This window comes from Podospora bellae-mahoneyi, assembly GCF_035222275.1.
Source record: "Podospora bellae-mahoneyi strain CBS 112042 chromosome 1 map unlocalized CBS112042p_1, whole genome shotgun sequence".
NCBI lineage: Eukaryota > Fungi > Ascomycota > Sordariomycetes > Sordariales > Podosporaceae > Podospora > Podospora bellae-mahoneyi.
In genome coordinates this window covers 5,182,360-5,204,992 of record NW_026946359.1, presented here as the reverse complement: position 1 = coordinate 5,204,992, position 22,633 = coordinate 5,182,360, and the positions used below count along the sequence as shown (strand labels likewise).

The window sequence follows — 22,633 nt, the reverse complement described above, 5'->3', positions numbered from 1 at the left end:
GCTCGAATTGGGGTGGCTGTTGGAGCCGTTGATGACTGACGCCGCCTGAGCCCTACCCCCAACTCCAGCACCTTCCAGATCTCGCCAGGAGCTGATGCTTTGCGATTAAAAAAAAAGAAGCGAATGCGAGAAAATCATCGAGAGATGGGCAGTGAAGCCGCGATAAAACGGTGTGGTGCTGTGATTCTCTGGTGTGACGAAGTATTTTCCTAGTCGCTGACACAAGTACCGTGCATTGCCCGAACCACAGTTCGAAAGAGGCCTCCTTCTCCACACGCTAGACAATGCTTCGAAGAGGCAAGTTGATGATAGTTTCACCCACAATTCACTTGTGGCCTGACAGGAGATCCTCTCATGGCTTGATATGGTGAGTCGAAATTTCGATTTCGATGTAATATGTCATTAGGGAGGTAGATCAAGATGCCATCCTTTGGTTGCCAGCACAGCAATATGGGACTGACGTTTATCGATCACTGCAGTGAGAGCAGCTGTTCAAGCAAGGGGAACTTCTGTCGTGAAATCTTTCAGCGATTCGAAATGTGTTTGACGTGTTTTTTTTTACCGTTTGGCTAGGGTAAAACTCAAACAAATGAGCACCAGTGTAGAAGGTTGATACTAGTATGTTGTTGGATTTGACTCCGATTCCTGCCTGTAGCCATACAATAACTAGTGTTCCCTCGAATGTCTGACTGGCTGACAACGCCCATGACTAACCGTTGACCCCTTTGTAACCGTCTGCGAACTCGTTGCAACGTCCCTTGGTATCCATGATACACGTGTATCCCGGAGAGCCTCCTTCATAACCATATGATAAGTGTCATGACACCTACCTACCTAAGCAGAGCTTTTAGTGTCCCCCGGTTGCTGGCCGCCCGCCTTCTGCTCACTAACTATCCTACCCCCTCCGTCCGGCATGTCCACTGGCTTCAAAGCGTTCGTCGTTTCCACCGAGACTTCCACCGTCTTCGTGATATCAGTGTTCTTCACCGAGCTCTTGATTGCCGCCGCATCCTCGCCCACAGGATCAACCTCATTAACCACCTTTCCCTCACCATCCGGCTTGTTCTCAGGATTCAAAGCATCCACGTGACTGCCTTCCTTCTCCTTCTCCTTCTTCTCCCCCAAATGCAACACCTCATCCACCTCCTCCGCCAACTTGGCGACCTCATCATGCAAAGCCTCAACCCGTTTCTTTGCCCCCTGCAGCTGCCTCTCCGCCTCCTCCTCCCCAACCAACCCCCTCCACTTCTCCTCCAGTTCCTCCCTCCACCCGAGCTCATCCGCCAACCTCCTCACCCCCTCATCACAATCACCCAAAGCCAACACATCATCTGCCTGGCACCCCATACTCCCCACCCTCTCCAGATTAAACAACACCCTCGGCACCCTCTCCGCCGCCAAATCCACCAAGCCCGCAAAAGGATGAACCTGCAAGCTAGTCCCCATAACCAGCACCAAGTCCGCCTCCTCCGCCATGTCTTTCCTGTCAAAAAACGCCTTTGGAAGCTGCTCCCCAAAAAAGACAATATCCGGCTTCACCAACCCCTTACAACCCCCCTCCTCACACCTCGGCACCTCCCCCCGTGAAACAAACTCCCTCATCTTGCCAGCATCAAACTCAGTCTTGCACTCAATACACCTCTGACTCGCAAAACTCCCATGCGCCTCAATAATCTTCTCCGCCGGAATCCCCGCCTCCCTCTCCAAACAGTCAATATTCTGAGTAAACAACTGATGCAACAGCCCCTTCTCCGCGAGCAGCCTAACAAAAACATGCGACACCGTCGGGTGGTAATTCCCCGGGTACAGCTCCTTGGCCAAGACATAAAACGGCCTAGGGTTAACCTTGAAAAACCCCAGATCAAACACCGCCTCCGGCTCAGGCAGGTCGAGCGAGGCAAGGTTCGCGTAGAGACCCGTGTCGGGGGAGCGGAAATCGGGGATCCCGGCGGCGGTGGAGATGCCCGCGCCCGTCATGACGACTATGCGCTTTACCCGGCCGGAGAGGATGTATTCTGCCACCGAGGCCAGGGAGCGAGACGACAGGGTTTTGGGAGGGGTGTCCTCGTCGATGACGGAGTGGTCCTGGCCCATTTTGCCTTTGTTTCTCCCGCCGCCGCCTTTCTTTTTCTTCTTTTTGGGTTTTGATTGATGATGGGCCGACTTGCCTTGAACCGAGAAATCGTTAGACCCGGCGTAAGAATCGTCAAAGTGGTCGAAATCGTCGTCGTCGTCGTCAAAACGTGGCCCTTTGGTGCTGTGGTTGTTTGTGGCGCGAGGCCGGTTCTGATGTGAGTGGCGGCCTATTTTGGGCGATGAGTGGCGGCGGTGATGGCGCCGGATGAATGAGGGGAAAGTGATGGGAAGGGGGAGAGTTTTGTTTGGTGAAAGATGATGAGTGAGTATATATGACGCGAGGACTTGAGACAGTATATGTAGCAGGCGTCAAGGCGCAAGGATCATATAAGGGGCTGGGTTGATGAAAATGGCTGCCTTCACCAGACGATCCTTTGGTGGCTCGCCGGGTTACATCATCACCGAGGTGAGGTGAGTGCTTATCTCGTAAAAGATTGGAGATAGCCGTTGTGGGGCAGACAGCATCTTGAGGGTTAGGGTTATGGTGCCTTGCGCTCCATCATCTCATTCTCACCCATTTTCAGTGGTTCCTCAAGACAACGTAAGACAGCTATGCAGCAGTGAAGCCAATTTGAAAAGCAAGAGTGGCCAAATAATTTGAACTCTCTAAGGCAACGCCCTCCCCTCCCTCGTAGCCTTCCCAACCTCACTCCCCGTCTGATCCTCCGCATACCTCTTATACACCCCAATATACTCCTCTCTCTCACTCCAAGTCCCCCTGACCGTTTCCCTCCCCATAACAGCCTCATACCACCTCGCCCACCTCTCCCAAACCTTCCTCTCTCCCTCCTCCAACCCCTGCCGCTCCTCCCTCTTCGGAATGCCCACCCCGCCCTCCTTATAATGATCAATCAACCACAACCTCCCCGCCCAAGGCAAAAAGCTCACATCCACCAACCCAAAACCCCCTTCACTAAACCACCCCTCCCCCTCCTCATCCATCTCCCTCACAAAAGTCTTCAAATTCTCCAAAAACTCCTTCCTCACCCCCTCAAGACTATAAGGCTTATCAGGCGTATGCTGCATAAGTCTATACCACCCCGCCACCAATTTCTTCTCCACAAAATTCACCCACAACCTCGCCCTCGCCCTCTCGTAGGGGTCCCATGGCAGGAGCTTCGTCCCAGAGTTGTACTGTTCGTCCAAATACTCGCAAACAATCACGCTTTCGTACAGCACCCGCTGTTTCCCCTCTTCACCGGGAGGTAGGACAAGCGTGGGGATGAGACCGCGGGGGTTGAGGGCGAGGAACTCGGGGGATTTGTGGTAGGGGTTGATCTCGATGTATCGGTAGTCGATCTCCTTTTCTTGGAGAGTGATCCAGGCTCGTTGGACAAAGGGGCAGAACCAGCCCGCGTAGAGTTTTAGAGGGTGGTCAGCCGAGTGCTGTTTCGCAAGGGCGAGAGCCGGGCCTGTAGCGGAGGGGGAGATGGTTGTGTCGACTTGTTGGGGAGCCATTTCCACTACGTTTTGTGGTCACGAGTAAGCGTGTGAGTGGCTGAGAGGGATGAGATGTGAAAGATGAGATGAAAGCTGCGCTGGTAAGTTTTGGGGAAGATTGGAGAGCGAAACTGTCAATGACGTACCAGCTCAAAAAAGGCGGGGATGCGGGGAACTCACCTTGAAGGAGAAGGTCGGTCTTCACCGCAACCACGACCGCAACTTAATGTGCATGGCTGGACTAGGTAGAGGAAGATAGTTTATATGGACTTGAGGTATAGATCTACAAATAGACAGTATTATATACAACCGCAAACACCGAGGATCAAAAGAACAAGGACACCTCACACGCGGGCTTCTTTCAACGCCGTGCTGTTCCACCTGCCGCCAACGCCGGGCTACACTATCATACCTGCAGTACTCGAAGCCTTCACTTCTAACCGTACCACCTCACACTCGTGTTGGTTGTATCCGTAGTCATGGTCGTCCTTGCCTTGGCCGGAGGCGGGGGCTGCAGCTTGGGCACAGCCATCGTTCCGGGAATCGTAGACCCAACTTGTCGTCTCTCATTCTCGCGTCTTTCAGCTTCGGAATACATGGGACTAGGGGGGAACGCGGGGCCCTGAGACTGTCGGGGTGTCATGATACCGCCCAGCCAGGTCGACACGGGCTTCTTTGGGGTCCTTGGGGTGAGATGCCCAGCCAGGGCAACATAGGCCTTTTCGTCGATCATGTTGGGGTGGAGCTCCCTCTTGTCGGGTGGGTACCCTCCGTAATATTCCATGTCATTCCCGTTCTCGGCTTGATATGCCGCCTTCATAAGATCATCCATGATGGCCGTGTTGGTTTTCTCGTTGATTTTAGGGGGTGCTAGAGCAGCATTCGAGTCGTAGCCGTCTTTATCTTTCTTCCATGGCAGGGCAATGGCGGGCATGAAGGGTTGTCCGCGATCACGCCTCCATTTGCGCCAGAAGAAAGCCGCGCCGATCAAGCATCCAATGATGGCTGAGTGCTAAGGTTAGATGCTAGTTACCGATGTGAAATGTCAGAGAACCTACCAAGCGTGCCAATAATGATGCCTGCTGCCGCACCTGCGTTCATCCTGCTTGGCGATGCCCCGAGCTGTTCCTGGTCAACTGCAGCACCGCCAGTTGCCCCGGGTGTTGGGGAGACTTCGGGTAGTGCCAAAGGTGGCAAAGAGGTTGGCTCCGCGGTTACCGATGTCAAAATGTCGTCAATGGTCGGTGTGCTGGATGCCGAAGCAGACTCGGTAACTGTGCTAGAAGACTGAGTACTCGTGCTGGAAGAGGTGATGGTCGCAGATGCCGTAAGCGAGCTGGATGAGCTGCTTCCGGTAGGAGCAGGGCCATCAACGGAGGATGTCGATGTGGACGAAGAGCCGTCGACGGGAGGCGAGGGGACAGCATTTTCCTCCTCTTCGTCCTCATCCGGCGAATCATCGTCGCCAGAGTCGATGCCATCAGATTCTGAAGTCAGACCATCATCGACGCCGCCCTCATCGGCACCCAATGTCCCACCAGGGACGGGAGCGGGGGTACCGGGAACGGGCAGGAGACTAACCCCAGCGCCAGCCCCTACCGTGGGAACGGGAAGGAGAGGTCTTGGTGTGGGCACCGTCGGTACATCATCCTCGCCATCAGATGAATCGTCTCCAGAGTCGTCCCCAGAAGTTTCGCCATCCGAGTCCGAGGTGTCTTCCTCCTCCTCGATTTGTCGTCGAGTCCAACGCCTCTCGCGGCTCCTCATTTCCAGCCACGCATGGTTCCTCCTGCGATCACTTGGTCCTGTAACCCTCATCTTGCCGTTTTGTTGCTGTTGTGGTGAAATATACCAGCACTGTCGTCCACGATCCAGCGTCGTCGGTTCCTGTCCGATGAGGAGGGTCGTTGAAATATGAATACAGTTAATGAAGGAAAGTCAAAAGAAGGAAATCTAAAGAGGGACAGTCACCAGCTAGCCACAATTGCAGACCAGCTGCCCTTTCAAAAAGTGAGAAGAGGAAAGTGAAAGAGACGGAAAGGAAACAGAGAAGGGAAATTCTCACGAAACGAGTGGCGCCTAGCAAAGGTAATAAGGCGTCCTCCATCACCTTGGAGAGCACTCAAAACACCAAACACTCACCCCTGGGCAGTCCACCCACCACTGATAATCGGGTATCTCGGCGCGGCTGATACAGTTCGAGTTCAAGGGGCCACGAAGAAGGAACCGAATCCGGAAGTTCTCAACGCACAGGCTCTCATGTTCACCAATCCTCTGCCTCAGCCAGAGACGCAAGTTGCAGCGATGACCCCTCTCGAAGGTGTATCAGACGGGGGTGCATGGTGCGACGGCAGCATTGCCAAGCCAGCCGCAGTTGTGAGAGAACTAGAGCGTCCTTTTGTGAGGTTGGCTGCCATTGCGTGCCAAAAAGCAGCAGGTCGATCAGACAGTGATCGGCTTGCGCAGCCGGATGGAGGTGGAGAAAGGGGAAGAAGTCAAAACGTCGGCTTGTGGGACCCCTGTGAACAAGCCACCTCCGATTGGCCCAGCTCCAGCCCAGGGTCCTGCGCTAGTGTGGCGTAACACTCCCAGATCCCAATCGGCAGGAGGACAATGTTCGTTGATGAAGCACACGCGACCCATTGCCGTTCTTGCCGTTTTCCTCGTCGACGACTTCCTATCATTCCTATCCTATCACGACGTCTACGACCACACAGACACCCGAAATTTCTGTCCCGTTTTATTTTCCATCGGCTGCGCCTTATCGGATGAAGCTATTCTCACTCTCCCAGAGCAGACACCTTACGCTAGGTACCTAGCTGTTTTGCAGCTTTGGCCCCGTGGTTTCCTATGAACACATGGAGACCAACACCCGTTTGATCTTGTTCGACTTGCTGTTTCCAAGAATCGCAGTCCGCAAAACATGTCCTTGGCTGGTCTCCAAGACTTCAACCAAAAGCCAAGTCGAGACAAGAAAACAGCATCTCCACTGGGCCAGCGCCTGTCGGGCCCAGACCGCTGGGGAAAGTCGAGCCGAGCCTTGGCAAAGCTTGCCTTTTCTCCGAATCTTGGCCCTCAAAGCACAGGCCACATCGGATATTCCCATGCTCCCTTGCGCCGCGAAGCCAGTTGGACTGGTCAACGACCCCGTACTATCCTCCAGTCCATAGATTATCATCTCATGGCGATAATATATGAGCCATCATTGGTAATGCCAATTCGCCCACTCTCGTCTCCCAAGATGCCCACATCTACCAGTGTGATCTCAAACCGATGGGACTGTGTACTCGAAGCATTATTGGCATTTTTAGCTAATCTGGACAGTTATCAGGCCATGTATGGCGTTTCCGGGGGCATTGCCACTAATACAGGGTAACTGCTTCATTCTGACCTCTTTTCCTTGAGCAACAGATGCCGATGGGTCTTTTTTTGGCTTCGCGTTCCCGTACGTCGGGTGCGCAGCACGTATAAAGGGAGACGGCGCTTATGCTGAATTTAACTCGGACGATCAGATGAACACTGAAGCTCTCCCACCACCACTCTCATTTGACTGACCGCTCCCAGATAGGGATCTCTTCCGCACCAGAGTCTCAGAAAGCCAAGGAGTGCCCAGGAGCGCCAATGTAAAACGCCGAGGAAAGGTGTGGGTGGATCGCCCTTGGTATCAGATCTGTGGAGTTGACCCCAGCTCAACCCCTGGTCGGCAACATCATCCAAGGCAAGTCGAGCCTAAACATGCTGCCTGCAGGCCAGCTTTTGGCAGCACCAGCGAATTACACCGTGGCAGCCTCATCTCAAGACCTCTGTCATGTGGAGTGGTGACAAAGCTTATTCGTTTTCCAGTGCCTCCATGTTACGCCAAACGTCCATTGCTCATATAGAGCGAGTCTTGGCCCTTTTCCCAACATGCATCTTTCCGCATTCGCGGGCCTCCGGGCAGTGCGGCCGCCCCTTTCTTCGGCTGAACTTGCACGACTGGCCGCTACAACCCAGTTGACAGCAGGCCAAACCACCACTCCCCAGTGAAGTCATCTGGTCAATCCCTTGGCGGTGTTTCGATCAGCTTAGCTCTTAATGAAATTTTCCCGATAGGAACTTGTGCGGTCATGAGGGAGGATCAATATAAGTACGCCTGTATGGCCACCATGATACCGGGCTTTCATTTGGACATTCCTTTCATCATCAGCCTCACCAGCAGTTGTTCCATTCCCCAACCCGACCTTCTTTCTTCCCTCTTTTTCCTCACAACTTCATTTCTTGGTTGGCTGGTCCATTCATTCATTAAACTTACGAGCTTCGCAACTACGATCACATTCCTTGACGTCTTCTTTCTTTTCCATAAACAACAAGACAGCACACACCCAACAAAGCCTCCAAGATGAAGCTGTCCTGCGCTCTCTTCTCCGCCATCCTGGCCCTCTCCGCCTCTGCCCTCCCGGCGCCTCACAACGGTGGCAACCACGGTGGTGTTTCCGCGGCTGACCGTCGTGGAAGAAATGCTTCCCGTGTCTCTTCCTCCGCCATCGCCTCTGCCACCGCCGCTCCAACAGCCACAGCTGTCCCTGCTACCCCACCTCCCGCCGCCGGCGGTGGTGAAGGCGGTGAGGAAGGCGAAGAGAACGAGGTTGAGCAAGAGGCCCAGTTCGGCGAGGCGGTCGAACTAGGCGGTGGCAACATCAAAACCGATACTCTCTTCCCTGCTGGCGTATGCATCCCCCTTCCCCCCGAATGACGATGCTAGCAGAACCAAAACTAACAACTCCCAGACCAACGGCGTCTTCGAGGTCGAATTCCAAAACCAAGAAGGTAGATCCATGATCGTAACCGAGAACAAGTCCCCTGCCGCGCCTCCCCCCGGCTTCAAGGCCCTCGAGCCCGTCTCGTACAAGGTCGCAATCGCTGGTGGCGGCACTGATGGGCTGACGCTGCAGAAGATTGATTACATTCTTACTGCTGACAACACGCTTGATATCAGCGCTGGTCAGATTGGTCGCTTCTGCCCCGAGGCCAATGGATTCGTCATTGGTGCCGGTGTCGGCGAGTTGGAGTTTGAGCTCGAGGAGAATGAGCTTACTCTTACTGTTGATAGCTTGGTTGGCGAGTGGGGCATCTTTGTTCCTGATAACGCTGCTGCTGGCGGTGCTGGTGCGGGCGTTGGAGCTGAGGCTGGTGCTGGAACTGGAGCTGCGGGTGGCGCCTGCGGTGCCGGGACTACTTGCCGGGCTTTGCTTGACGCCCTTCAGCGTCTTAGTGGCCGTGCCTAAGGGGTTTGAGGGGTAGGTAGTTCTGTGGACTGCCAGTGTACAAGAATTTGGGGAGGGAATGGGGAGGTTGATAGGAAGAAGCTTTTTGGTGAATTTCAATCGGTATGGGAGTTGGGGGTGAGGTTGGGAGTGGGAGTTTGGGTTTTGTAAATATTTCTCAATGGATACGACTTGGCTGATGACATTTCAACGTTCAAGTTTGCTATGTGATGGTGTCAATCTCTTGGTGCACCGTTGTAAAATGAAGGTGAACAGAGGCCTGACTTTTCGCGGTGTTATCTTGAACCATCTTGACTTCCTTCTCGGGGAACCACCATTGCATTAACATGCTAGGTACATTTTCTTCCAATGCCAGAATTTTATCAAACGATGCTACTCTATCTTCATCATGATTCCTCCATATCCCTCAAAGTACTCCCCTAACACGGCATTCCAATAGAGAGGTTGCAAACTCTATCAAGCGACATAAGATGAGTTTCTGGAGATTAGTGTCATCGAATTAGAAAGGGCCGCTGGTCTAGTGGTATGATTCTCGCTTAGGGTACACCCTAAAGCATTGCTTGCGAGAGGTCCCGGGTTCAATCCCCGGGTGGCCCCAATTTACCTTCACTTTTTCATATTTTTGTTCTGCTTAGTAGACTGTCTACTACAGTCGTGTTTTTGCCATTGTTCATGTCAAACCATTTCTGTTACCTGCTGCCATCCCACACTCAATGGGCCAGGTGGACTGAAGCCTGATGACATGCCGAACGGCGACACCGAGAAACAGGCAGTGGCGAATCGAGTCACCTCTACCCCTAACCCCGAATTGCTTGGTCCGGACCCTGAAAGTGCCCTCCTTGGAGCAGCATGACGTCATAAACGTGGCAGGTGCTCGCCTTTGTCACACCACACCGGGAGCAACCACACAGACACAACTCGGCTCTTTTGGGCAGATTGACAGGCGCACACACCGAGCGGGCGCACAAAAGAGGAAGGATTTTTTTGCTCTTTCTGGTTCTATATTTATCAGCCGTCACCTGTGTATTCACACCTTCTTTTGACAACCTTTCCTCGACAACACCACGCTTTCACAGCAACACCTACACGATCTCACACAGACTATTTACATACCTCGGTGGACTGGAAGAAAACATCATCATCGTTCTACCTGCGACTTCCTCGAATATCATCCTTTCCCCAACAGCCCAGCGAGCCCCAAACCCGCCTTCCTTACTGGGGCCACCACCATAGCAACCCCTATCTCAACAAAGAACCCCCTCCCTCCCTCTTTCCGCGGGATCGAAACAGAACAAAATGGGCAAATCCTACGACTCCAAGGCCAAGGTGGCGGGGCAAAAACCGCAGAACTGGGACGACGAGATCACACACAAGTACTGCGGCGCGGTGGACGTCGGGCGGACGGGCAAGTCGAACAAGGCGCAGCGGTGCCAGCAGTGCATGATTATCAAGGCCAGCATGGCCAAGGAGGAGAGCAGAGAGACGGCCTCGAGGAGGAATGAGAAGATGGGGTGGCAGGCGGGGAGTTTGGATTGGCAGTGATGTCTTTTTTATTCTTTTGACTCACTGTGGTAGATTCGATTGGGGGCCAGTGTGGTATACAGCGGAGGATATTGATGGGTGGATAGAGCGAGATACCCTTTTTTTTTCGACAAGTCTTTGGCGGGATGGTTGACGCTTGCTTTTTCTTTTGGGAGTTATTGGCGTTGGGGAAGGGGATGTTTTTTCCCATGGTTACATCGTTGGTGAAGGGCACTGGGTTATACACATGGACAAAGAGGGGGAGGTTATGGCCATTGATAGACGACAGGCATCAAATGGAATAGAACCGCTTGCCTTTTCTTTTGGTGATTTTGATGGTCGACAGGAATGTAAATGCATTGCTTTTTAGCGTGCTTGGAACAAATAACAGCGGCAAGCACAGAATCTACTCTATGTTCAGCTCATATGCGTTTATACAAAATCCATAGCAGTAAGCGCAGTCCTCCTCTTTTTTATGTTCTACATTTACTCTTACAGCCAAGTCCTAAATTCCTGTCAGCATGCCCCGTTCCATCATCACCGAGAGCAAAAAAACTCACCACTCAAGATCAACCTGCCCGGGCGGGCTCCCGTCTGTCAGCGCGTCCCACGCGGCATGGCTAAAGTCGACGTGGCCGGCGTCGCAGCTGGCGCAGGTGTCCTGGACGGTGACGGTGATGGTGTTACCCTCGCCGCCGACGTGGTGACGCGACCCCTTGTTGGTGACTTGGATCTGGCGGCCGCACTCGGAGGCCTGGTACCGGTGGTGCATCCAGTCATTTCCGAGGGCGACGACGAAGGCGGAGTCGTCGTGGGAGGTGCCGCAGGAGCCGACGCGGCCGTCTTGGGTGTAGACTGTGCCGATTCCGGAGTAAAGGGTTTGATGGGGGGAGCTGGGGAGACAATTATGTCAAACATGGATGGGTAGGGGAGGGGGGGGGGGGGGTGTGGCGGGAACACGGGGGAACGCACTGGATTACTAGATTAGTGAAGTAGTAATCCTCCCAGGTGGGATCGTCGTCGTCATCGTCGTCATTTTCCCAGTCGCTTTCGTCGTTCTCGTCCCATTCACACCCCTCGTCGTTTTCGTCTTCGTCCCAGTCCTCGTCGTAGTTGGTGTATTCTTCGCAGCTGTAATCGTAGCTGTCGTCGTCCTCCTCCTCCTCCTCCCCCCAGCTGTTTACTTCCCACCACTCGTCCCCTTCATCGTCGTCATCGTCTTCGTCTTCGTTGTAGGAGAACCATCCTGCGTGGGATTCCCAGCTGTCGGTGTCGTCCCAGGTGCTGTCTAGGGAGGAGCGATGCAGGGCTACGTCTCGTTGGGCAATGGGGGCTGGGAGGGAGAGGGTGGGAAGGGCGACGGTGGAGAGGGTGAGCAGAGCTGCTCGAAGGGTAAATGATAGGGGGACCATTTTGGGGGACGACCGGATTGAATGAGTGAGAGGTAATTAGTAGAACGAAGAAAATGAAAAACAAGGGATTTTAATGGTGGCCATCGGGGTCGAGACGGGTGGTAAAGAGAGTGACCTGAATCGGTGATGTTTTGTAAAGAGTGTGTAGGCTGACAAGCTAGGCAGTGACAGGAGGGCCCCAAGATGAGAGAGCCCAAGGGGGAGGCTGGAAGGGAGACGGGATTGGAGTGGGAAGCGGTCTGGGGGACCGACGGGAGAAGGGAGGTCTGTTTTAGTATCATTGTTGTCGAGTCTGGAGATGTAATTGAAGAAATATCTTTGGGGAATTGGGTTGGGAGAGACAGGGGTTGGCTTTGGTGTTGAGATGGAGGATTCCAAACATCGAAAAGCTAAGCTGGGCTGGTATTCATCAACCACTTCTGATTGGTCTAAGGCATGATATTTTAGTGAAGATAAAAGCCTATTTACATCTTGTATAAGTGAGGCTATCTGGTTGCGGACCTTGGTGGTGAGATCTCGGATGACTGGTACATGGCTTGCAGCGATGCAAGACTGGGCTCGCTTTGATATCCGGAACTGCGGTCATGGTGGGGAGTACCAAAGGGTCTTTGTACTCTAGGGTGAACTGTAAGCAAGTGCGACGGAGACCCTCGAGATCTGGTCCTCACCCCCTGAGCTGACCTCACCTTAGTCTGAATAGGTACTACTCGAGGAAGCTGGTGGTGAATCTCACCCTGGTATATGCATATACACCGGCTGTCAAGAGGCTCGCTCGAGGGTCAACCGCGTTCAGCCCTTTTGCGTTCTTCACTCCTGCTCATATTGACACCCCAATGGCCCAAAAATGAAGTCACTCCCCATCCTCGGTGGGATGAACACAAAATGATGTTAATGACGTCAGTCTAACGTCGCTCGTGGCAAGCTCACCCTCAACCGCATCAAACACCCACAAACATCTCGCAAAAATCGCAATTCACTCAAACCAGGCAAGAACATCACAGCCAGTTCAAGAAACACCAAAACCCAAAGTTTAACCAAAGCCACACCACGAAAAAAAAAACGCCACCATGTCCAACCTCCTCAACACCGACCAGACCCAAAAGACCGCCGACCAGACCGCCGGCGGTATCACAGGTGGCATCTCCGGCGCCGGCAAGACAGTCACTTCTACGCTCGGCAACACCCTCGGCGGAATCGCCAACACAGCAGGTGGCGTTGTCGGCTCGGCAGGTCGCGGATTAGGCGACACTGTCAACTCTGTCACAGGAGAGACTGGCCGGCCCATTGGCGATGGGCTCAAGAACATCACGGGCGGTATTGAGAAGGGCGTGCAGGATGTTTCACAGGGCGTGAAGGATACGGGGGAGTGGAAGACGTCTGAGGGATCTTCGTAAGGGTTTGTCTGTAATAAAGGTCATGAGCCTGTGAACTCCTCGCTTCTATCACCAACAACAAAGCAATGCTCTTCAACTTTGTATGCTCTTTCTTGTCCAAATGTGTGCCTCGAAACTGTAAGTATCCAAAAAATGAAAGCAAAAACCCCGTGGATGCCCCATCACATGCCAACATATCACCACCCAAACTTCTCCACTGCTATCCGGACATTCTTCCCTTGTCTGACAGCCCCGGCCGCAACGTTTCTCACAACTCTGTTCAAGCCATCGGGACCAGACACGAGCACGCTCGAATCGCCCTCGGCCTCCTGGATCCATTGACCCACAATCCCATGCACTTCCGGTCTACCTGCGTCCATGGTTGGGGGAGGCACTACCAAATCCAAACCCAGCGCGACGAGGTGGTCGAGCTGCTCCTTCGGAATCCATTTCTGGTGCCAGTGCGAGTGCGTAACCCAGAGCATGTGGACTTTTCTCCCTCTTGCCTTCTTCTGTTTACTCGAGGGCGGCACTTGCTTATCTTCATCTTCCTCGGAGTCTGTCTGAGATGCTGCTTCGTGAAGGAGCGCCCACACAAGCGGGAACGTCACTGCGATCCCGCTACCTCCTGCCACCAGTATCACATTGTTGGACGCTCTCAGCATACTCAACGCATGCGGCGAGCCGTAGGGCCCATCCAGCTGGACCTCTACTCTTTCGTGCGTTTTGGCGTGCTCGAGCAACTGCCTCGTGAACCCGCCGGGAAAGTTCCCGAACTGGGCTCTGATCAAGAGACTGAACCAGGCATGTCTCCCCCCTTCTTCTCGTTCCACTACCTTGCCAGGCGCGGCTGAGGCGATTGTGAAAGGATGCGCCTGCAACGCATGACTCCGACCCAAAGCTGGCACCGTCAAGAAGACATGATCCGTCGGCTCCCAACCTGCCAAAACACCATTTGCCCCAGGGAGAACATCCCAGTCACCTGACACCAAGTATGTCTCCCCATCTAGCACCGTCAGATCCATTTCCATGGCGACCCGCTTGATGCTCATCCTCCACACAAGCCTATCGAGGAGGAAAATAGCCAAAGCGATGATTACGTAGGGTCGACTGGTGTAAAAGTGTCCCCAGAGAAACCCGAGTGCTGCGACCTGCAGAATGACATGGGAAGCGAGGAAGAGCTCATACCATCTCTGTCTGAAGCTTCCCAAGCTGGTGAAGAATAACAGTTCGTAGCTGACAAAAGTGCCGATGCCGAACAAGATGAGCGGGTGGGTGAAGTACGCCTTTGGTGACTGCGAGGCCAGAAGCCAGTCTTCTGCGATAACGAACTGGTATAAAAGCATGCTGATGAAGTGGACAACGGCAACGAAGCACATCCATTCTCCCACTCTGCGGTGGAAGATGTTGAGAGCTTCATAGCTGTAGCCTGTCAACCGACGTAAAGGTTGGTTCTTGGCTGACAGGAGGTAGAGTAAGGGGAGGTTGACGATGAAGAGGAAGCCAGCTTTGTCGGCGAAAATGAAGAAGAAGGACCATTTCATCGGGAGGCGGTAGAACTGAATGAAGATGTTAAGGGCAAGCCAGGAGAGAATGAAGAGGGTGGTGCCGATGGAGGGGAGGACACGGTTGATGATGGGAATTGGTGGGGGTTGGTAGAGAAGCCATGATCTGAGTCTGTTGGTGACACGGTTGGGTTGGAAGTGCTTTGCTGGCTGTGAACTGGCTAATAGGGGAAGGCGTTCGAGGTCAACGTCTACTTCGTCTTCGGGGCTTTTAATGTGGGTTGTCTGAGGGAAAATGGTGGTCGAGGATGATGACGAAGGCGTGGAAGTCCCTGATCCATCAATCTGGCTGTTTTCGGTTGCTGTTCTTCCTGATGAAACTTGCTGAATAGCCGTCCATTTTTGCTTGTCTCGCTTCTGCTCCCGCCAGTGCAACACTGCAAGCACCGCGATTATACAAACAATAAACACATTATAACTCGCAGCTACCGCTCTCCCCTCATAGATGGCGATGATAAGCTGTCGAATGTACTCTAGTTGCTCTGGTGTCAGGCCTGCCAAAGGGTCACCGGTGCCCGTTCCTTCATCGAGGGCGTCTAGCGCGTCCTGACAATCGATGGCGCGGATGAAACCGGGCAACAACCGCTGCGCTGGGAGTGCGCAGAGCTGTGCGCGGCTCATCGTTCCCTTCCACAGGAGGGGAAAGATGGATTGATGATAAGAATAAGGATCCGGATGCAGTGGAACGGTAATAATGAATGATGTTGATGAGCGAAATGAGGGGTGTTGCCTGCTTGCTCAGCAATGATCTTATCAGATGATCAGATAAAACTTGAGCGCCGAGGGTGCGGAGAGAAAGTGATGACTGAGCGACAGGGGTCTGTGTCTTGGCAGGCTTGGGTGGGGAAGGTGTCTTTGGATCTTTCATGATGCACAGCACACGATTTGAACTACGTATTTGCTTTGATATTGACTTTGGTGGGAACCAGTAGAAACGAACGAAGTCCTCACCAACAACCAGCAAAGCATCTATCTACTGCCCACAAACAGTTCCTACAACCTACACAGCAACATAAATGGCTCTGCAGTCGTATCCCTGACCATCCCTATACAAAACACCCTGGTTATCCTTGCGGATGGTGAAAGGGCGCGGGCGTCCATTGTTCCCACTCCTAGAAACCAGGGATTAGTAACTGTTTGGCAGTCTTTTCTGGGAAAGAAACTACGTACCCAACTACGGCAAAGTAGGGGAACTCCTGGGCGTTGGCCACAATATTCCAGGTGAAAGTGACGCCGGTCGGAAATCTGCAAGAGCCAGTGGAAGTCTCCCACTTGGTGGGGCCGTAGCAGAGATTGTTGTAGGAGGGGATGCGGCCACAGTTGGAGATGTCGGGGCAGTACTGGGTAAAGGGCTTGGTCAGCTTTTCTGTGATGCCGCGATTGTTCAGGGGCGGGAGTAGACTCACAACAACAGGGTGGTATGTATTCGGGTTGGAGGGAGGGCCGCAGTTCAAAAGGTAGACTCCCTCTGCAGCCTGGCGCTTGTCCACCTCGGAAGCATTGGCGGCCGGGATCTCAACATCAAAAGATGGGACCGGCACAGGGTTCGCCAGGGCAGAGCCCAGGAGTGTGGCGAGAGTCATGAGGGAGAGGGCAACCATTTTGATGGGGGATGCTGTGATGGAGGGAGAAATGGATAAAATGTTTGGCGTCGAGATGCGGATGATGCTTCTGATCTTCCCAACATGCTGACCAGAGGCAGGTACTTATAGATATCGAAGACTTCGACGGCGACCATTTCAATACCCACAGCAGATGATGCTACCAAGGGTTGAGTACCTTAGCCTCGAGTGGAGTATCAGTCTTGGAGGTCTTGGAATGTTACAACCAAGTCTTACTTCACTTACTTCACCGCAGTTGTGTAGTGGAGTTTCAGTCCTGGAGTATTACTCAACATTCCTCGTCAGCTTACAGAGACATCCACCCACAAGAATCACCTTCCTTGTTGAACAGACGAGGCCACCAGAACAGTCTCGACTCTGGTTCTCGCTCTCTATTAATGAACGAGCATTCCTATAATGTATCGGATGGAAAAGGCAGGAGTCTTGATTGAATTGAAGGCGTTTTCTGTTTCCACCGTGCCTCGATTGCTCTTATAATGGTAGAGCAATGACTGATTCTTGTTTCTCTACACAGTACTCATACCAGGACTTCATCTCCACTATCCCCTTATTGAACGGCCAAGAGTGGGCCCCATTTTGATCAGGACTATCCTCCCCCTATGCTCAGTAAGGACCTGCATGATGAGGCTCAATAGACCACTGTTATAGCCGGCTTACTACCCTGACTAATATGCACGTGGGTTAAGTAAGCACGATGGAAAGCGTTTGATGTATGTTGCCTGTTTGACTTGGCTTGGTTAAACATGCCCATGTTTGATTTGGGGTGGTTTGCCCGGTGCCGGGACCATTGGGCAGCAGTCATCACTTGTATTTTAACCGACATTGGCCCAGCTTCCTCACCGGTTTCCTCGTTGCTGGTTCATTGTTTACTGTGCCTTCGTCTATCAGTATCATTATGATATGAATCTGAAAGATTGCAGCGTTTATCCAGCCCGGTGGTACTTGAGGATTCAGGGGTTCAGGGGCTCAAGACAACATTCCCTTCGTGGAGGAAGAATAGCTAGCTATACGCGACAGAAACCTAGTGTATATATTACTTCATGAAACCCGAACTGGTCTCCTACCGCTCGTTATACCGTTGACCGCAATTTTAGTTGATTCTTACACACTCGAAATCCATCATAAGACGGTTGCATCGACTCAAGGTGGCATCAAGACAGGATATATCTTTTAGACATTTGCTGTCTGATTTCCAAAAGCAAATTCCCATATCTAAAACATGATGCTAGTTTGAAGGCTGGGTTTCAATTCTTGAGTGCACACGATGAGTTGCACCTAGGCAAGGGGACCCAGCAAGTGAGTGTTAAGATTGGAGTGATGATTTCTAACTTTTGGAAACAATGCATGGTTTGAAAAAAGAGTTGGTATCCAGGACGCTTACATGACAGCTGCTTCAATGACAACAACATTGTCGGTTCTTTGTTCATTGTTCGCAGAAGAACAGCTCCTGAGCGCACAGAACAACACCAATGTTCAGATATCAGCACTCGTTTTGTAACGCAACTCCCATCCCCAATCGAGGTATTTAAGCAGAGTGGAAGGCGCCTGCGGTCAGACGAAGAATTTTCCCACCGCCATTCTGATAGACATCGAGTGTGAAAGCTGAGCAAACTGACTACATCTTCGAGTTCCGCCTCGACCCAGTACCTCAAACTCTTTTCTGCACTCTTCGACCACTACTAACAACTCGCCCTTCCACCATCTTGCCAGACTTTAAACATGGCTTCCAACAACTCTTTGTGGCTGTCTGACGAGGAGTCAGACCCCTCCCACGGGAGCTCTTGCTCTACCGTCATTCACCACGGCCTCCCAGCGTCCAACGCCAACAATTCTCCCTCCTCCGAGTCCACTATTACCCCTGACTCCCATCAGGGCGGTAGCCTCCTTGCTCTTAGCTTTTCCAAACGGACAGTTTTGGCAGCAGGTAATGAGCGAATCCTTCCACCACGCCGACAAAACCTTCCGAGTACTAACTCAATCCAGTCGTGGGACACCACGGCCGACACCCCCACGTTCCCGCGCAAAACCACCATAAAAATCGTTGGGCCTTCGCTCGCCGAGCTCCACGCCCGCCGCAACTGGTGCAATGCTCGTTTCGAACAAGCCAGAATCGACCACGAAACCTCTCATGCCCGCGCTTACGCCGAGCAGGAAAAGGAGTGGCTCGACGGCGAGATTCGACTCGAGAACTTTGTCACCGGCCAGGCCTGGCTGGACAACTTCGGCGAGAGGCACACGAAAAACAAAGGTGCGGCGCAGGACAAACAGGTGTGGACGTGCTGCGGTTGCGAGTACTACAACTCCGGGCACGAGCACAAGTGCTCCCATTGCCGCGTGCATGTGAAGTGCGGGGAGTGCGAGAGGCGGTACGAGCAACAGGGTAGGTTCAAGATCAATCTTGACTGAGTCGGAAACAGGAACTTTGGTGTAGAACAACATACAGTGCCTGTTTTTTTGAAGGGGTGATATCTGTCGGGTTGTGTGTGTCAACTGGTGTTTTGTAGAGAAAAAGCGAAAATCACAAAAAAAGCTCGTAAATCTTAAAAATACCAAAAAAAAAACCCTTCAAAGTGCGTTTCAATAGTGTTCACGTTCGAACACCTTTTTTTTTTTTGGAATAAACAATGTTGTTGATCTAGTACAATGCCCATTTTCGGATTGGTTGTGAGACAATGTGCGTGTAAGTTGCGAGTCTTGCGAGTGAGTGAAGATTGAGGAAATATGAGCTTGAGAAGTAAGTGTCTTGCGTAAAGAGTGAGGGCTGAGAGGTGAGATATGATGAGTTGAGTGGTCAGAGAGAGGTAAGAGTGAAGGTCAAAGTGAGAAATACATTTTGAGTGAGAATTGAAGAAGGTGGGTGACATGGTGGGCAACAGTTTGCTGAGCCGTGCCTTCTGAGGGTGATAGATATGGATGCCTGACCCCGGTCTGAAAGAGGAAGGCACGATGGGAAGAAGAACGATCCAATTTACCTATCATTAACAATTTGACACTACAGGTACTTAGGCTCGGATGTCAACAATGAATATTACAACTTCAGCTTCTCCCATCACACCCCATACTAAACTCTGTCCAGCACTTTCGCACCATAAACCGCCCGCCCTTCTCTGAACCTGGCCACCAATCACCACAGAGTCCCAAGGCGGTCCTTTTTTTTTTTTTTTTTTTTTTTGTTACGCCATCCACGAGCTTGCTTTCCAAGGCGGATTCGGTACCAAACCATCCCTCATCCCCAGCAGATTTTCAGTTTTGTGATAAGTACCAAAAAGCTAACCTACCTGGGTACTACACATCACACCAGCTGGGCTTTGAGCCAAGATCAGCAGCCATTCAACATCCTCTAGCCACACGATATCACGTCCATTCTATGTTTGAACAACAACGACTGATTGTTTTGAGAGCGTTGCACTAGATGGATGGTCGAAAATTCATGACTGTAATTTTTCGATTGGAGGCTTTCCGATCGTTGACTTCCAACACGGAGCACATGCTCCGACTTTTGACGTTATCCATCCTCTGCACTCTGCAGGTACCAGAAAAAAACATGTGTGATACAGGAATCATTGGAGATAGAAACAATGGTATGGATTTTCTAGGGCAGAGCTATCGTGCGCTCTGCTGCTTCACCCATGATCTCAACACCCAGGTTTTCTGTTTTGGCAGGAGGTTTGAGTATCACGCATCGACCGCGTCACTCCTTCAACATCATTTCACCAAGTCCATAGCCGAGAAAAGATCGCCTTTTACTTTCACTTGCCAATTCTACACGACGCAATACGATTGTTTTCAGTCTTCAAAAATATGGCCTAAACCAACTCGCACTTATCACACTCTGTGGCTCTCCAAGAATGGCAGGTTATCAGTCCAAATCTGGCCGAGTACTCCACCAACAAATAAGGCCTCATGGTCAAGCGGTCTGCTCAGACAATCTCAAAGTCTTGCACAACCAGCATGTGAACTAACATGGCTTGCTATCTAGGTTTCGGCCACTCAGCAGTCACACTCCGCTTGGCTTCGGAGGACCTTTCCACCCGAAGACAAGACACCTACCGGTTGCGGTACTCGGCGTTTCAGGTGTTTGGGAGTTACAGGAATTTAGGAGCCACAACCTCCTAGGCGTTTAGGAGTTCGGTACTGGTGTTTAGGAGTTACAGGCGTTTGGAATACGACCAACTCGACGCGGTACGACGACACTCCTTGTGTTACACGTTGACTGACCAACCGGCCACACTACGGCCCAACTACTATCTATCTATACGTCGAGAGTTAGTAGTTAGAAGTAAAGTAGGTAATTAAATACCTCGTGGTTATTAAAGGTTCTAATAATCGTTAAAGTTATAGGGTACGGATTATTTAATAATAAATATCTATATATCCTTCGGATCTATTTATATTCCTAGCTCTTCTTTTTTGTTTTTTACTAAGGACTTCGAGGCTATTAAAGATTATTAGCTGAATTGAACTACTATTCCAAACCCTAATACCCACCAGCCCTTGTCACACCTTGTATATATTACGATTCACGATACTGCCACACCACACCCAACGGCACCAAATTTGCTTTCTTCAAGCACATATATTACAGTACCGAAATGACCTCGACAGACGACACCATGCTCTGGTAGCAAAGAAAAGTTTCACCTCCTCGGCAAGGTAGGCAATAAGCCAAGTTAAGTCAAGCTTAGGGTCTGACTTGGCTTGCATGTCAAGTAAGTAATTACTTGGCTTATTGCCCACCCTGCTCCTCAGCCGGGGCCAGAGCGTGACGACAACACGTGGATGAGATCGGTGACGGGGATATGTAAGTACCATCTCCTCTGAGCAGACCGCGAGATCACACATGCCTTCTTTTTTTTCCCCACCCGTTTCTTTTTGGGTTGTGAATGGGCACAAGCATATTACAAGCCAACATATCAGAGCCACCAAACCTGAACCCCATCATCAACTCTAAAAGGCAGCCGTCCCCCACATATGCCGAAAAACCAGTTTCCTTGGCCTTGATATTTCTCAGAAACTGCGATGATTTACCACTCATCTTCAACAAGCTGTGTACAAGAAATTAAGAGAGAAAAAAAGCACAACGGAGATGTGAGACTATTACGCGGTTGATATACCACAATGAATATCTGACGAAACCATTCGCCAATCTACTTACTTCAGAATGAATGTCTTTGAAAGAGCTACTACACAAGTTGGCATCTTGCGATATGCACCAAGATTATGCGCGTAAACTCGTGTGTCTGCGGCCAAGATACGTAGATTGGTAGCCTTTCCCAAAAAACAACCCAACATACCTAAAAACTCAGCCTCATGGTCAATGAAGTCAAAAGCTAAATACAACGGCCATATCTTGCCCAAAACAAAAAACTTATTTACCAGCGCGCCAAGTCCCCACTTTTCTCATGGTCAAGTGATCCGAGCCTTTGCCGAAACTCTCAAACTGCACAGCAACCTTGACCGACACGCCACACACACACCCCAAGATTGGCCAGTTGGGGGGTCCAAGTAAGCTCAGCTTGCAACAGGATTTGTTGGATCATTCCAACAGCGTGCTATGGCTAATCTCGTTTGCTTAAAAAAATCTGACACCCCGTTTGAGGAGGTTTAATGGCTGTTGTGTCAATTTGCACAACAACAAAGATGTTTTCCCGCCGCCTTAGAAAAGTTTGCAGTTTATAGCGATTCGCCTACGGATGGATAGTTACCAGTAATTGCAGTTATGGTGAGTTGCCCCCGTCCCATTCCCTCAGAGGCAAGGCCGTTTGACATGGTCACTTATCACCAAAACATCAAGACAGACAGACACAACCTTTCAAAGATGATTCATCGCTCCCATTCCCCTTATCCTACTGCCTCCTCAGCCAAGCGCCAGCAGCAAGGTAGGTAAGTTACACATACTCATAATCACATACCATACGCAAACCGTACGTTTACACGCATCACACACAGCTTCCAGAGAATAACACCATCCATTCCATTCCTTTCTTGTTAAAGACCCCTACCCAACCCAAACCAATCATCATGTCCTAGTATAACCCTTCATTATCCCTTTCCCCCGCTACACATCCAAATACAAACCACACAAGCTCACCAAGTAAAAAGCTCCAAATTTCAAGTGCTCAACAAGCAACCAACTCCTTCATACATCCCTCCGTACAATCCCAACCCATCCCCAAAATTCAACAACACCCCAAGAGAAGCACCAAACATAGATTGCAACAAGCCGAGAAAATCGAGACGCCTAGAATTCAAAGGTTGTTACATGTACAGAATAAAAATGATTTTCATTGGAGAACAAGA

General features: G+C 51.4%; 11 protein-coding genes and 1 non-coding gene across 12 annotated transcripts; 5 read left to right on the top strand and 7 right to left on the bottom strand.

The window, feature by feature from the left end:
* Positions 1 to 834: 834 nt before the first annotated feature.
* QC761_115580 (Sirtuin 2 protein) lies at positions 835 to 2,094 on the bottom strand (the record flags this gene model as incomplete). Its single annotated transcript, XM_062874832.1, has 1 exon — positions 835 to 2,094. One exon carries the CDS (start codon positions 2,092 to 2,094, stop codon positions 835 to 837), a length of 1,260 nt encoding a protein of 419 aa, XP_062738029.1.
* A 648-nt stretch (positions 2,095 to 2,742) lies between these two features.
* QC761_115560 (uncharacterized protein) lies at positions 2,743 to 3,594 on the bottom strand (the record flags this gene model as incomplete). Its single annotated transcript, XM_062874831.1, has 1 exon — positions 2,743 to 3,594. One exon carries the CDS (start codon positions 3,592 to 3,594, stop codon positions 2,743 to 2,745), a length of 852 nt encoding a protein of 283 aa, XP_062738028.1.
* A 418-nt stretch (positions 3,595 to 4,012) lies between these two features.
* Positions 4,013 to 6,062, bottom strand: QC761_115550 (uncharacterized protein; the record flags this gene model as incomplete). The annotated part of the gene is made up of 2 exons (XM_062874830.1): positions 4,635 to 6,062; positions 4,013 to 4,581 (listed from the first exon to the last, which is right to left on the bottom strand). The coding sequence occupies exons 1-2, from the start codon at positions 5,392 to 5,394 to the stop codon at positions 4,013 to 4,015; spliced, it is 1,329 nt and encodes a 442-aa protein (XP_062738027.1). The 5' UTR covers positions 5,395 to 6,062.
* Positions 6,063 to 6,914: 852 nt separating this feature from the next.
* Positions 6,915 to 7,602, top strand: QC761_115545 (uncharacterized protein; the record flags this gene model as incomplete). Its single annotated transcript, XM_062874829.1, has 3 exons — positions 6,915 to 6,948; positions 7,141 to 7,298; positions 7,420 to 7,602. The coding sequence occupies 3 exons, from the start codon at positions 6,915 to 6,917 to the stop codon at positions 7,600 to 7,602; spliced, it is 375 nt and encodes a 124-aa protein (XP_062738026.1).
* A 352-nt stretch (positions 7,603 to 7,954) lies between these two features.
* On the top strand, positions 7,955 to 9,021 carry QC761_115540 (uncharacterized protein; the record flags this gene model as incomplete). The annotated part of the gene is made up of 2 exons (XM_062874828.1): positions 7,955 to 8,281; positions 8,343 to 9,021. The coding sequence occupies 2 exons, from the start codon at positions 7,955 to 7,957 to the stop codon at positions 8,838 to 8,840; spliced, it is 825 nt and encodes a 274-aa protein (XP_062738025.1). The 3' UTR covers positions 8,841 to 9,021.
* Positions 9,022 to 9,346: 325 nt separating this feature from the next.
* QC761_0017350 lies at positions 9,347 to 9,437 on the bottom strand. The gene has a single exon. It is a non-coding gene; the product is annotated as a tRNA-Pro (tRNA).
* Positions 9,438 to 9,901: 464 nt separating this feature from the next.
* QC761_115525 (uncharacterized protein) lies at positions 9,902 to 11,773 on the bottom strand (the record flags this gene model as incomplete). Its single annotated transcript, XM_062874826.1, has 3 exons — positions 9,902 to 10,866; positions 10,922 to 11,254; positions 11,334 to 11,773. The coding sequence occupies 3 exons, from the start codon at positions 11,771 to 11,773 to the stop codon at positions 10,854 to 10,856; spliced, it is 786 nt and encodes a 261-aa protein (XP_062738023.1). The 3' UTR covers positions 9,902 to 10,853.
* On the top strand, positions 10,137 to 10,382 carry QC761_115530 (uncharacterized protein; the record flags this gene model as incomplete). Its single annotated transcript, XM_062874827.1, has 1 exon — positions 10,137 to 10,382. One exon carries the CDS (start codon positions 10,137 to 10,139, stop codon positions 10,380 to 10,382), a length of 246 nt encoding a protein of 81 aa, XP_062738024.1.
* Positions 11,774 to 12,840: 1,067 nt separating the features above from the next.
* Positions 12,841 to 13,167, top strand: QC761_115520 (uncharacterized protein; the record flags this gene model as incomplete). Its single annotated transcript, XM_062874825.1, has 1 exon — positions 12,841 to 13,167. One exon carries the CDS (start codon positions 12,841 to 12,843, stop codon positions 13,165 to 13,167), a length of 327 nt encoding a protein of 108 aa, XP_062738022.1.
* A 176-nt stretch (positions 13,168 to 13,343) lies between these two features.
* Positions 13,344 to 15,332, bottom strand: QC761_115510 (uncharacterized protein; the record flags this gene model as incomplete). Its single annotated transcript, XM_062874824.1, has 1 exon — positions 13,344 to 15,332. One exon carries the CDS (start codon positions 15,330 to 15,332, stop codon positions 13,344 to 13,346), a length of 1,989 nt encoding a protein of 662 aa, XP_062738021.1.
* A 216-nt stretch (positions 15,333 to 15,548) lies between these two features.
* Positions 15,549 to 16,358, bottom strand: QC761_115500 (uncharacterized protein). The gene is made up of 3 exons (XM_062874823.1): positions 16,118 to 16,358; positions 15,882 to 16,051; positions 15,549 to 15,823 (listed from the first exon to the last, which is right to left on the bottom strand). The coding sequence occupies exons 1-3, from the start codon at positions 16,310 to 16,312 to the stop codon at positions 15,712 to 15,714; spliced, it is 477 nt and encodes a 158-aa protein (XP_062738020.1). The 5' UTR covers positions 16,313 to 16,358; the 3' UTR covers positions 15,549 to 15,711.
* Positions 16,359 to 18,052: 1,694 nt separating this feature from the next.
* QC761_115495 (uncharacterized protein) lies at positions 18,053 to 18,739 on the top strand (the record flags this gene model as incomplete). The annotated part of the gene is made up of 1 exon (XM_062874822.1): positions 18,053 to 18,739. One exon carries the CDS (start codon positions 18,053 to 18,055, stop codon positions 18,737 to 18,739), a length of 687 nt encoding a protein of 228 aa, XP_062738019.1.
* Positions 18,740 to 22,633: the final 3,894 nt, after the last annotated feature.

Excerpts from the sequence above, each read along its gene's own strand:
- QC761_115500 (XM_062874823.1), bottom strand. The coding sequence starts at position 16,312 with ATGGTTGCCCTCTCCCTCATGACTCTCGCCACACTCCTGGGCTCTGCC. Across the intron at positions 16,052-16,117 it reads ATACATACCACCCTGTTGTT|TACTGCCCCGACATCTCCAA; the intron begins GTGAGTCTACTC and ends CCCTTTACCCAG. Across the intron at positions 15,824-15,881 it reads CCCTACTTTGCCGTAGTTGG|GAGTGGGAACAATGGACGCC; the intron begins GTACGTAGTTTC and ends CCTGGTTTCTAG.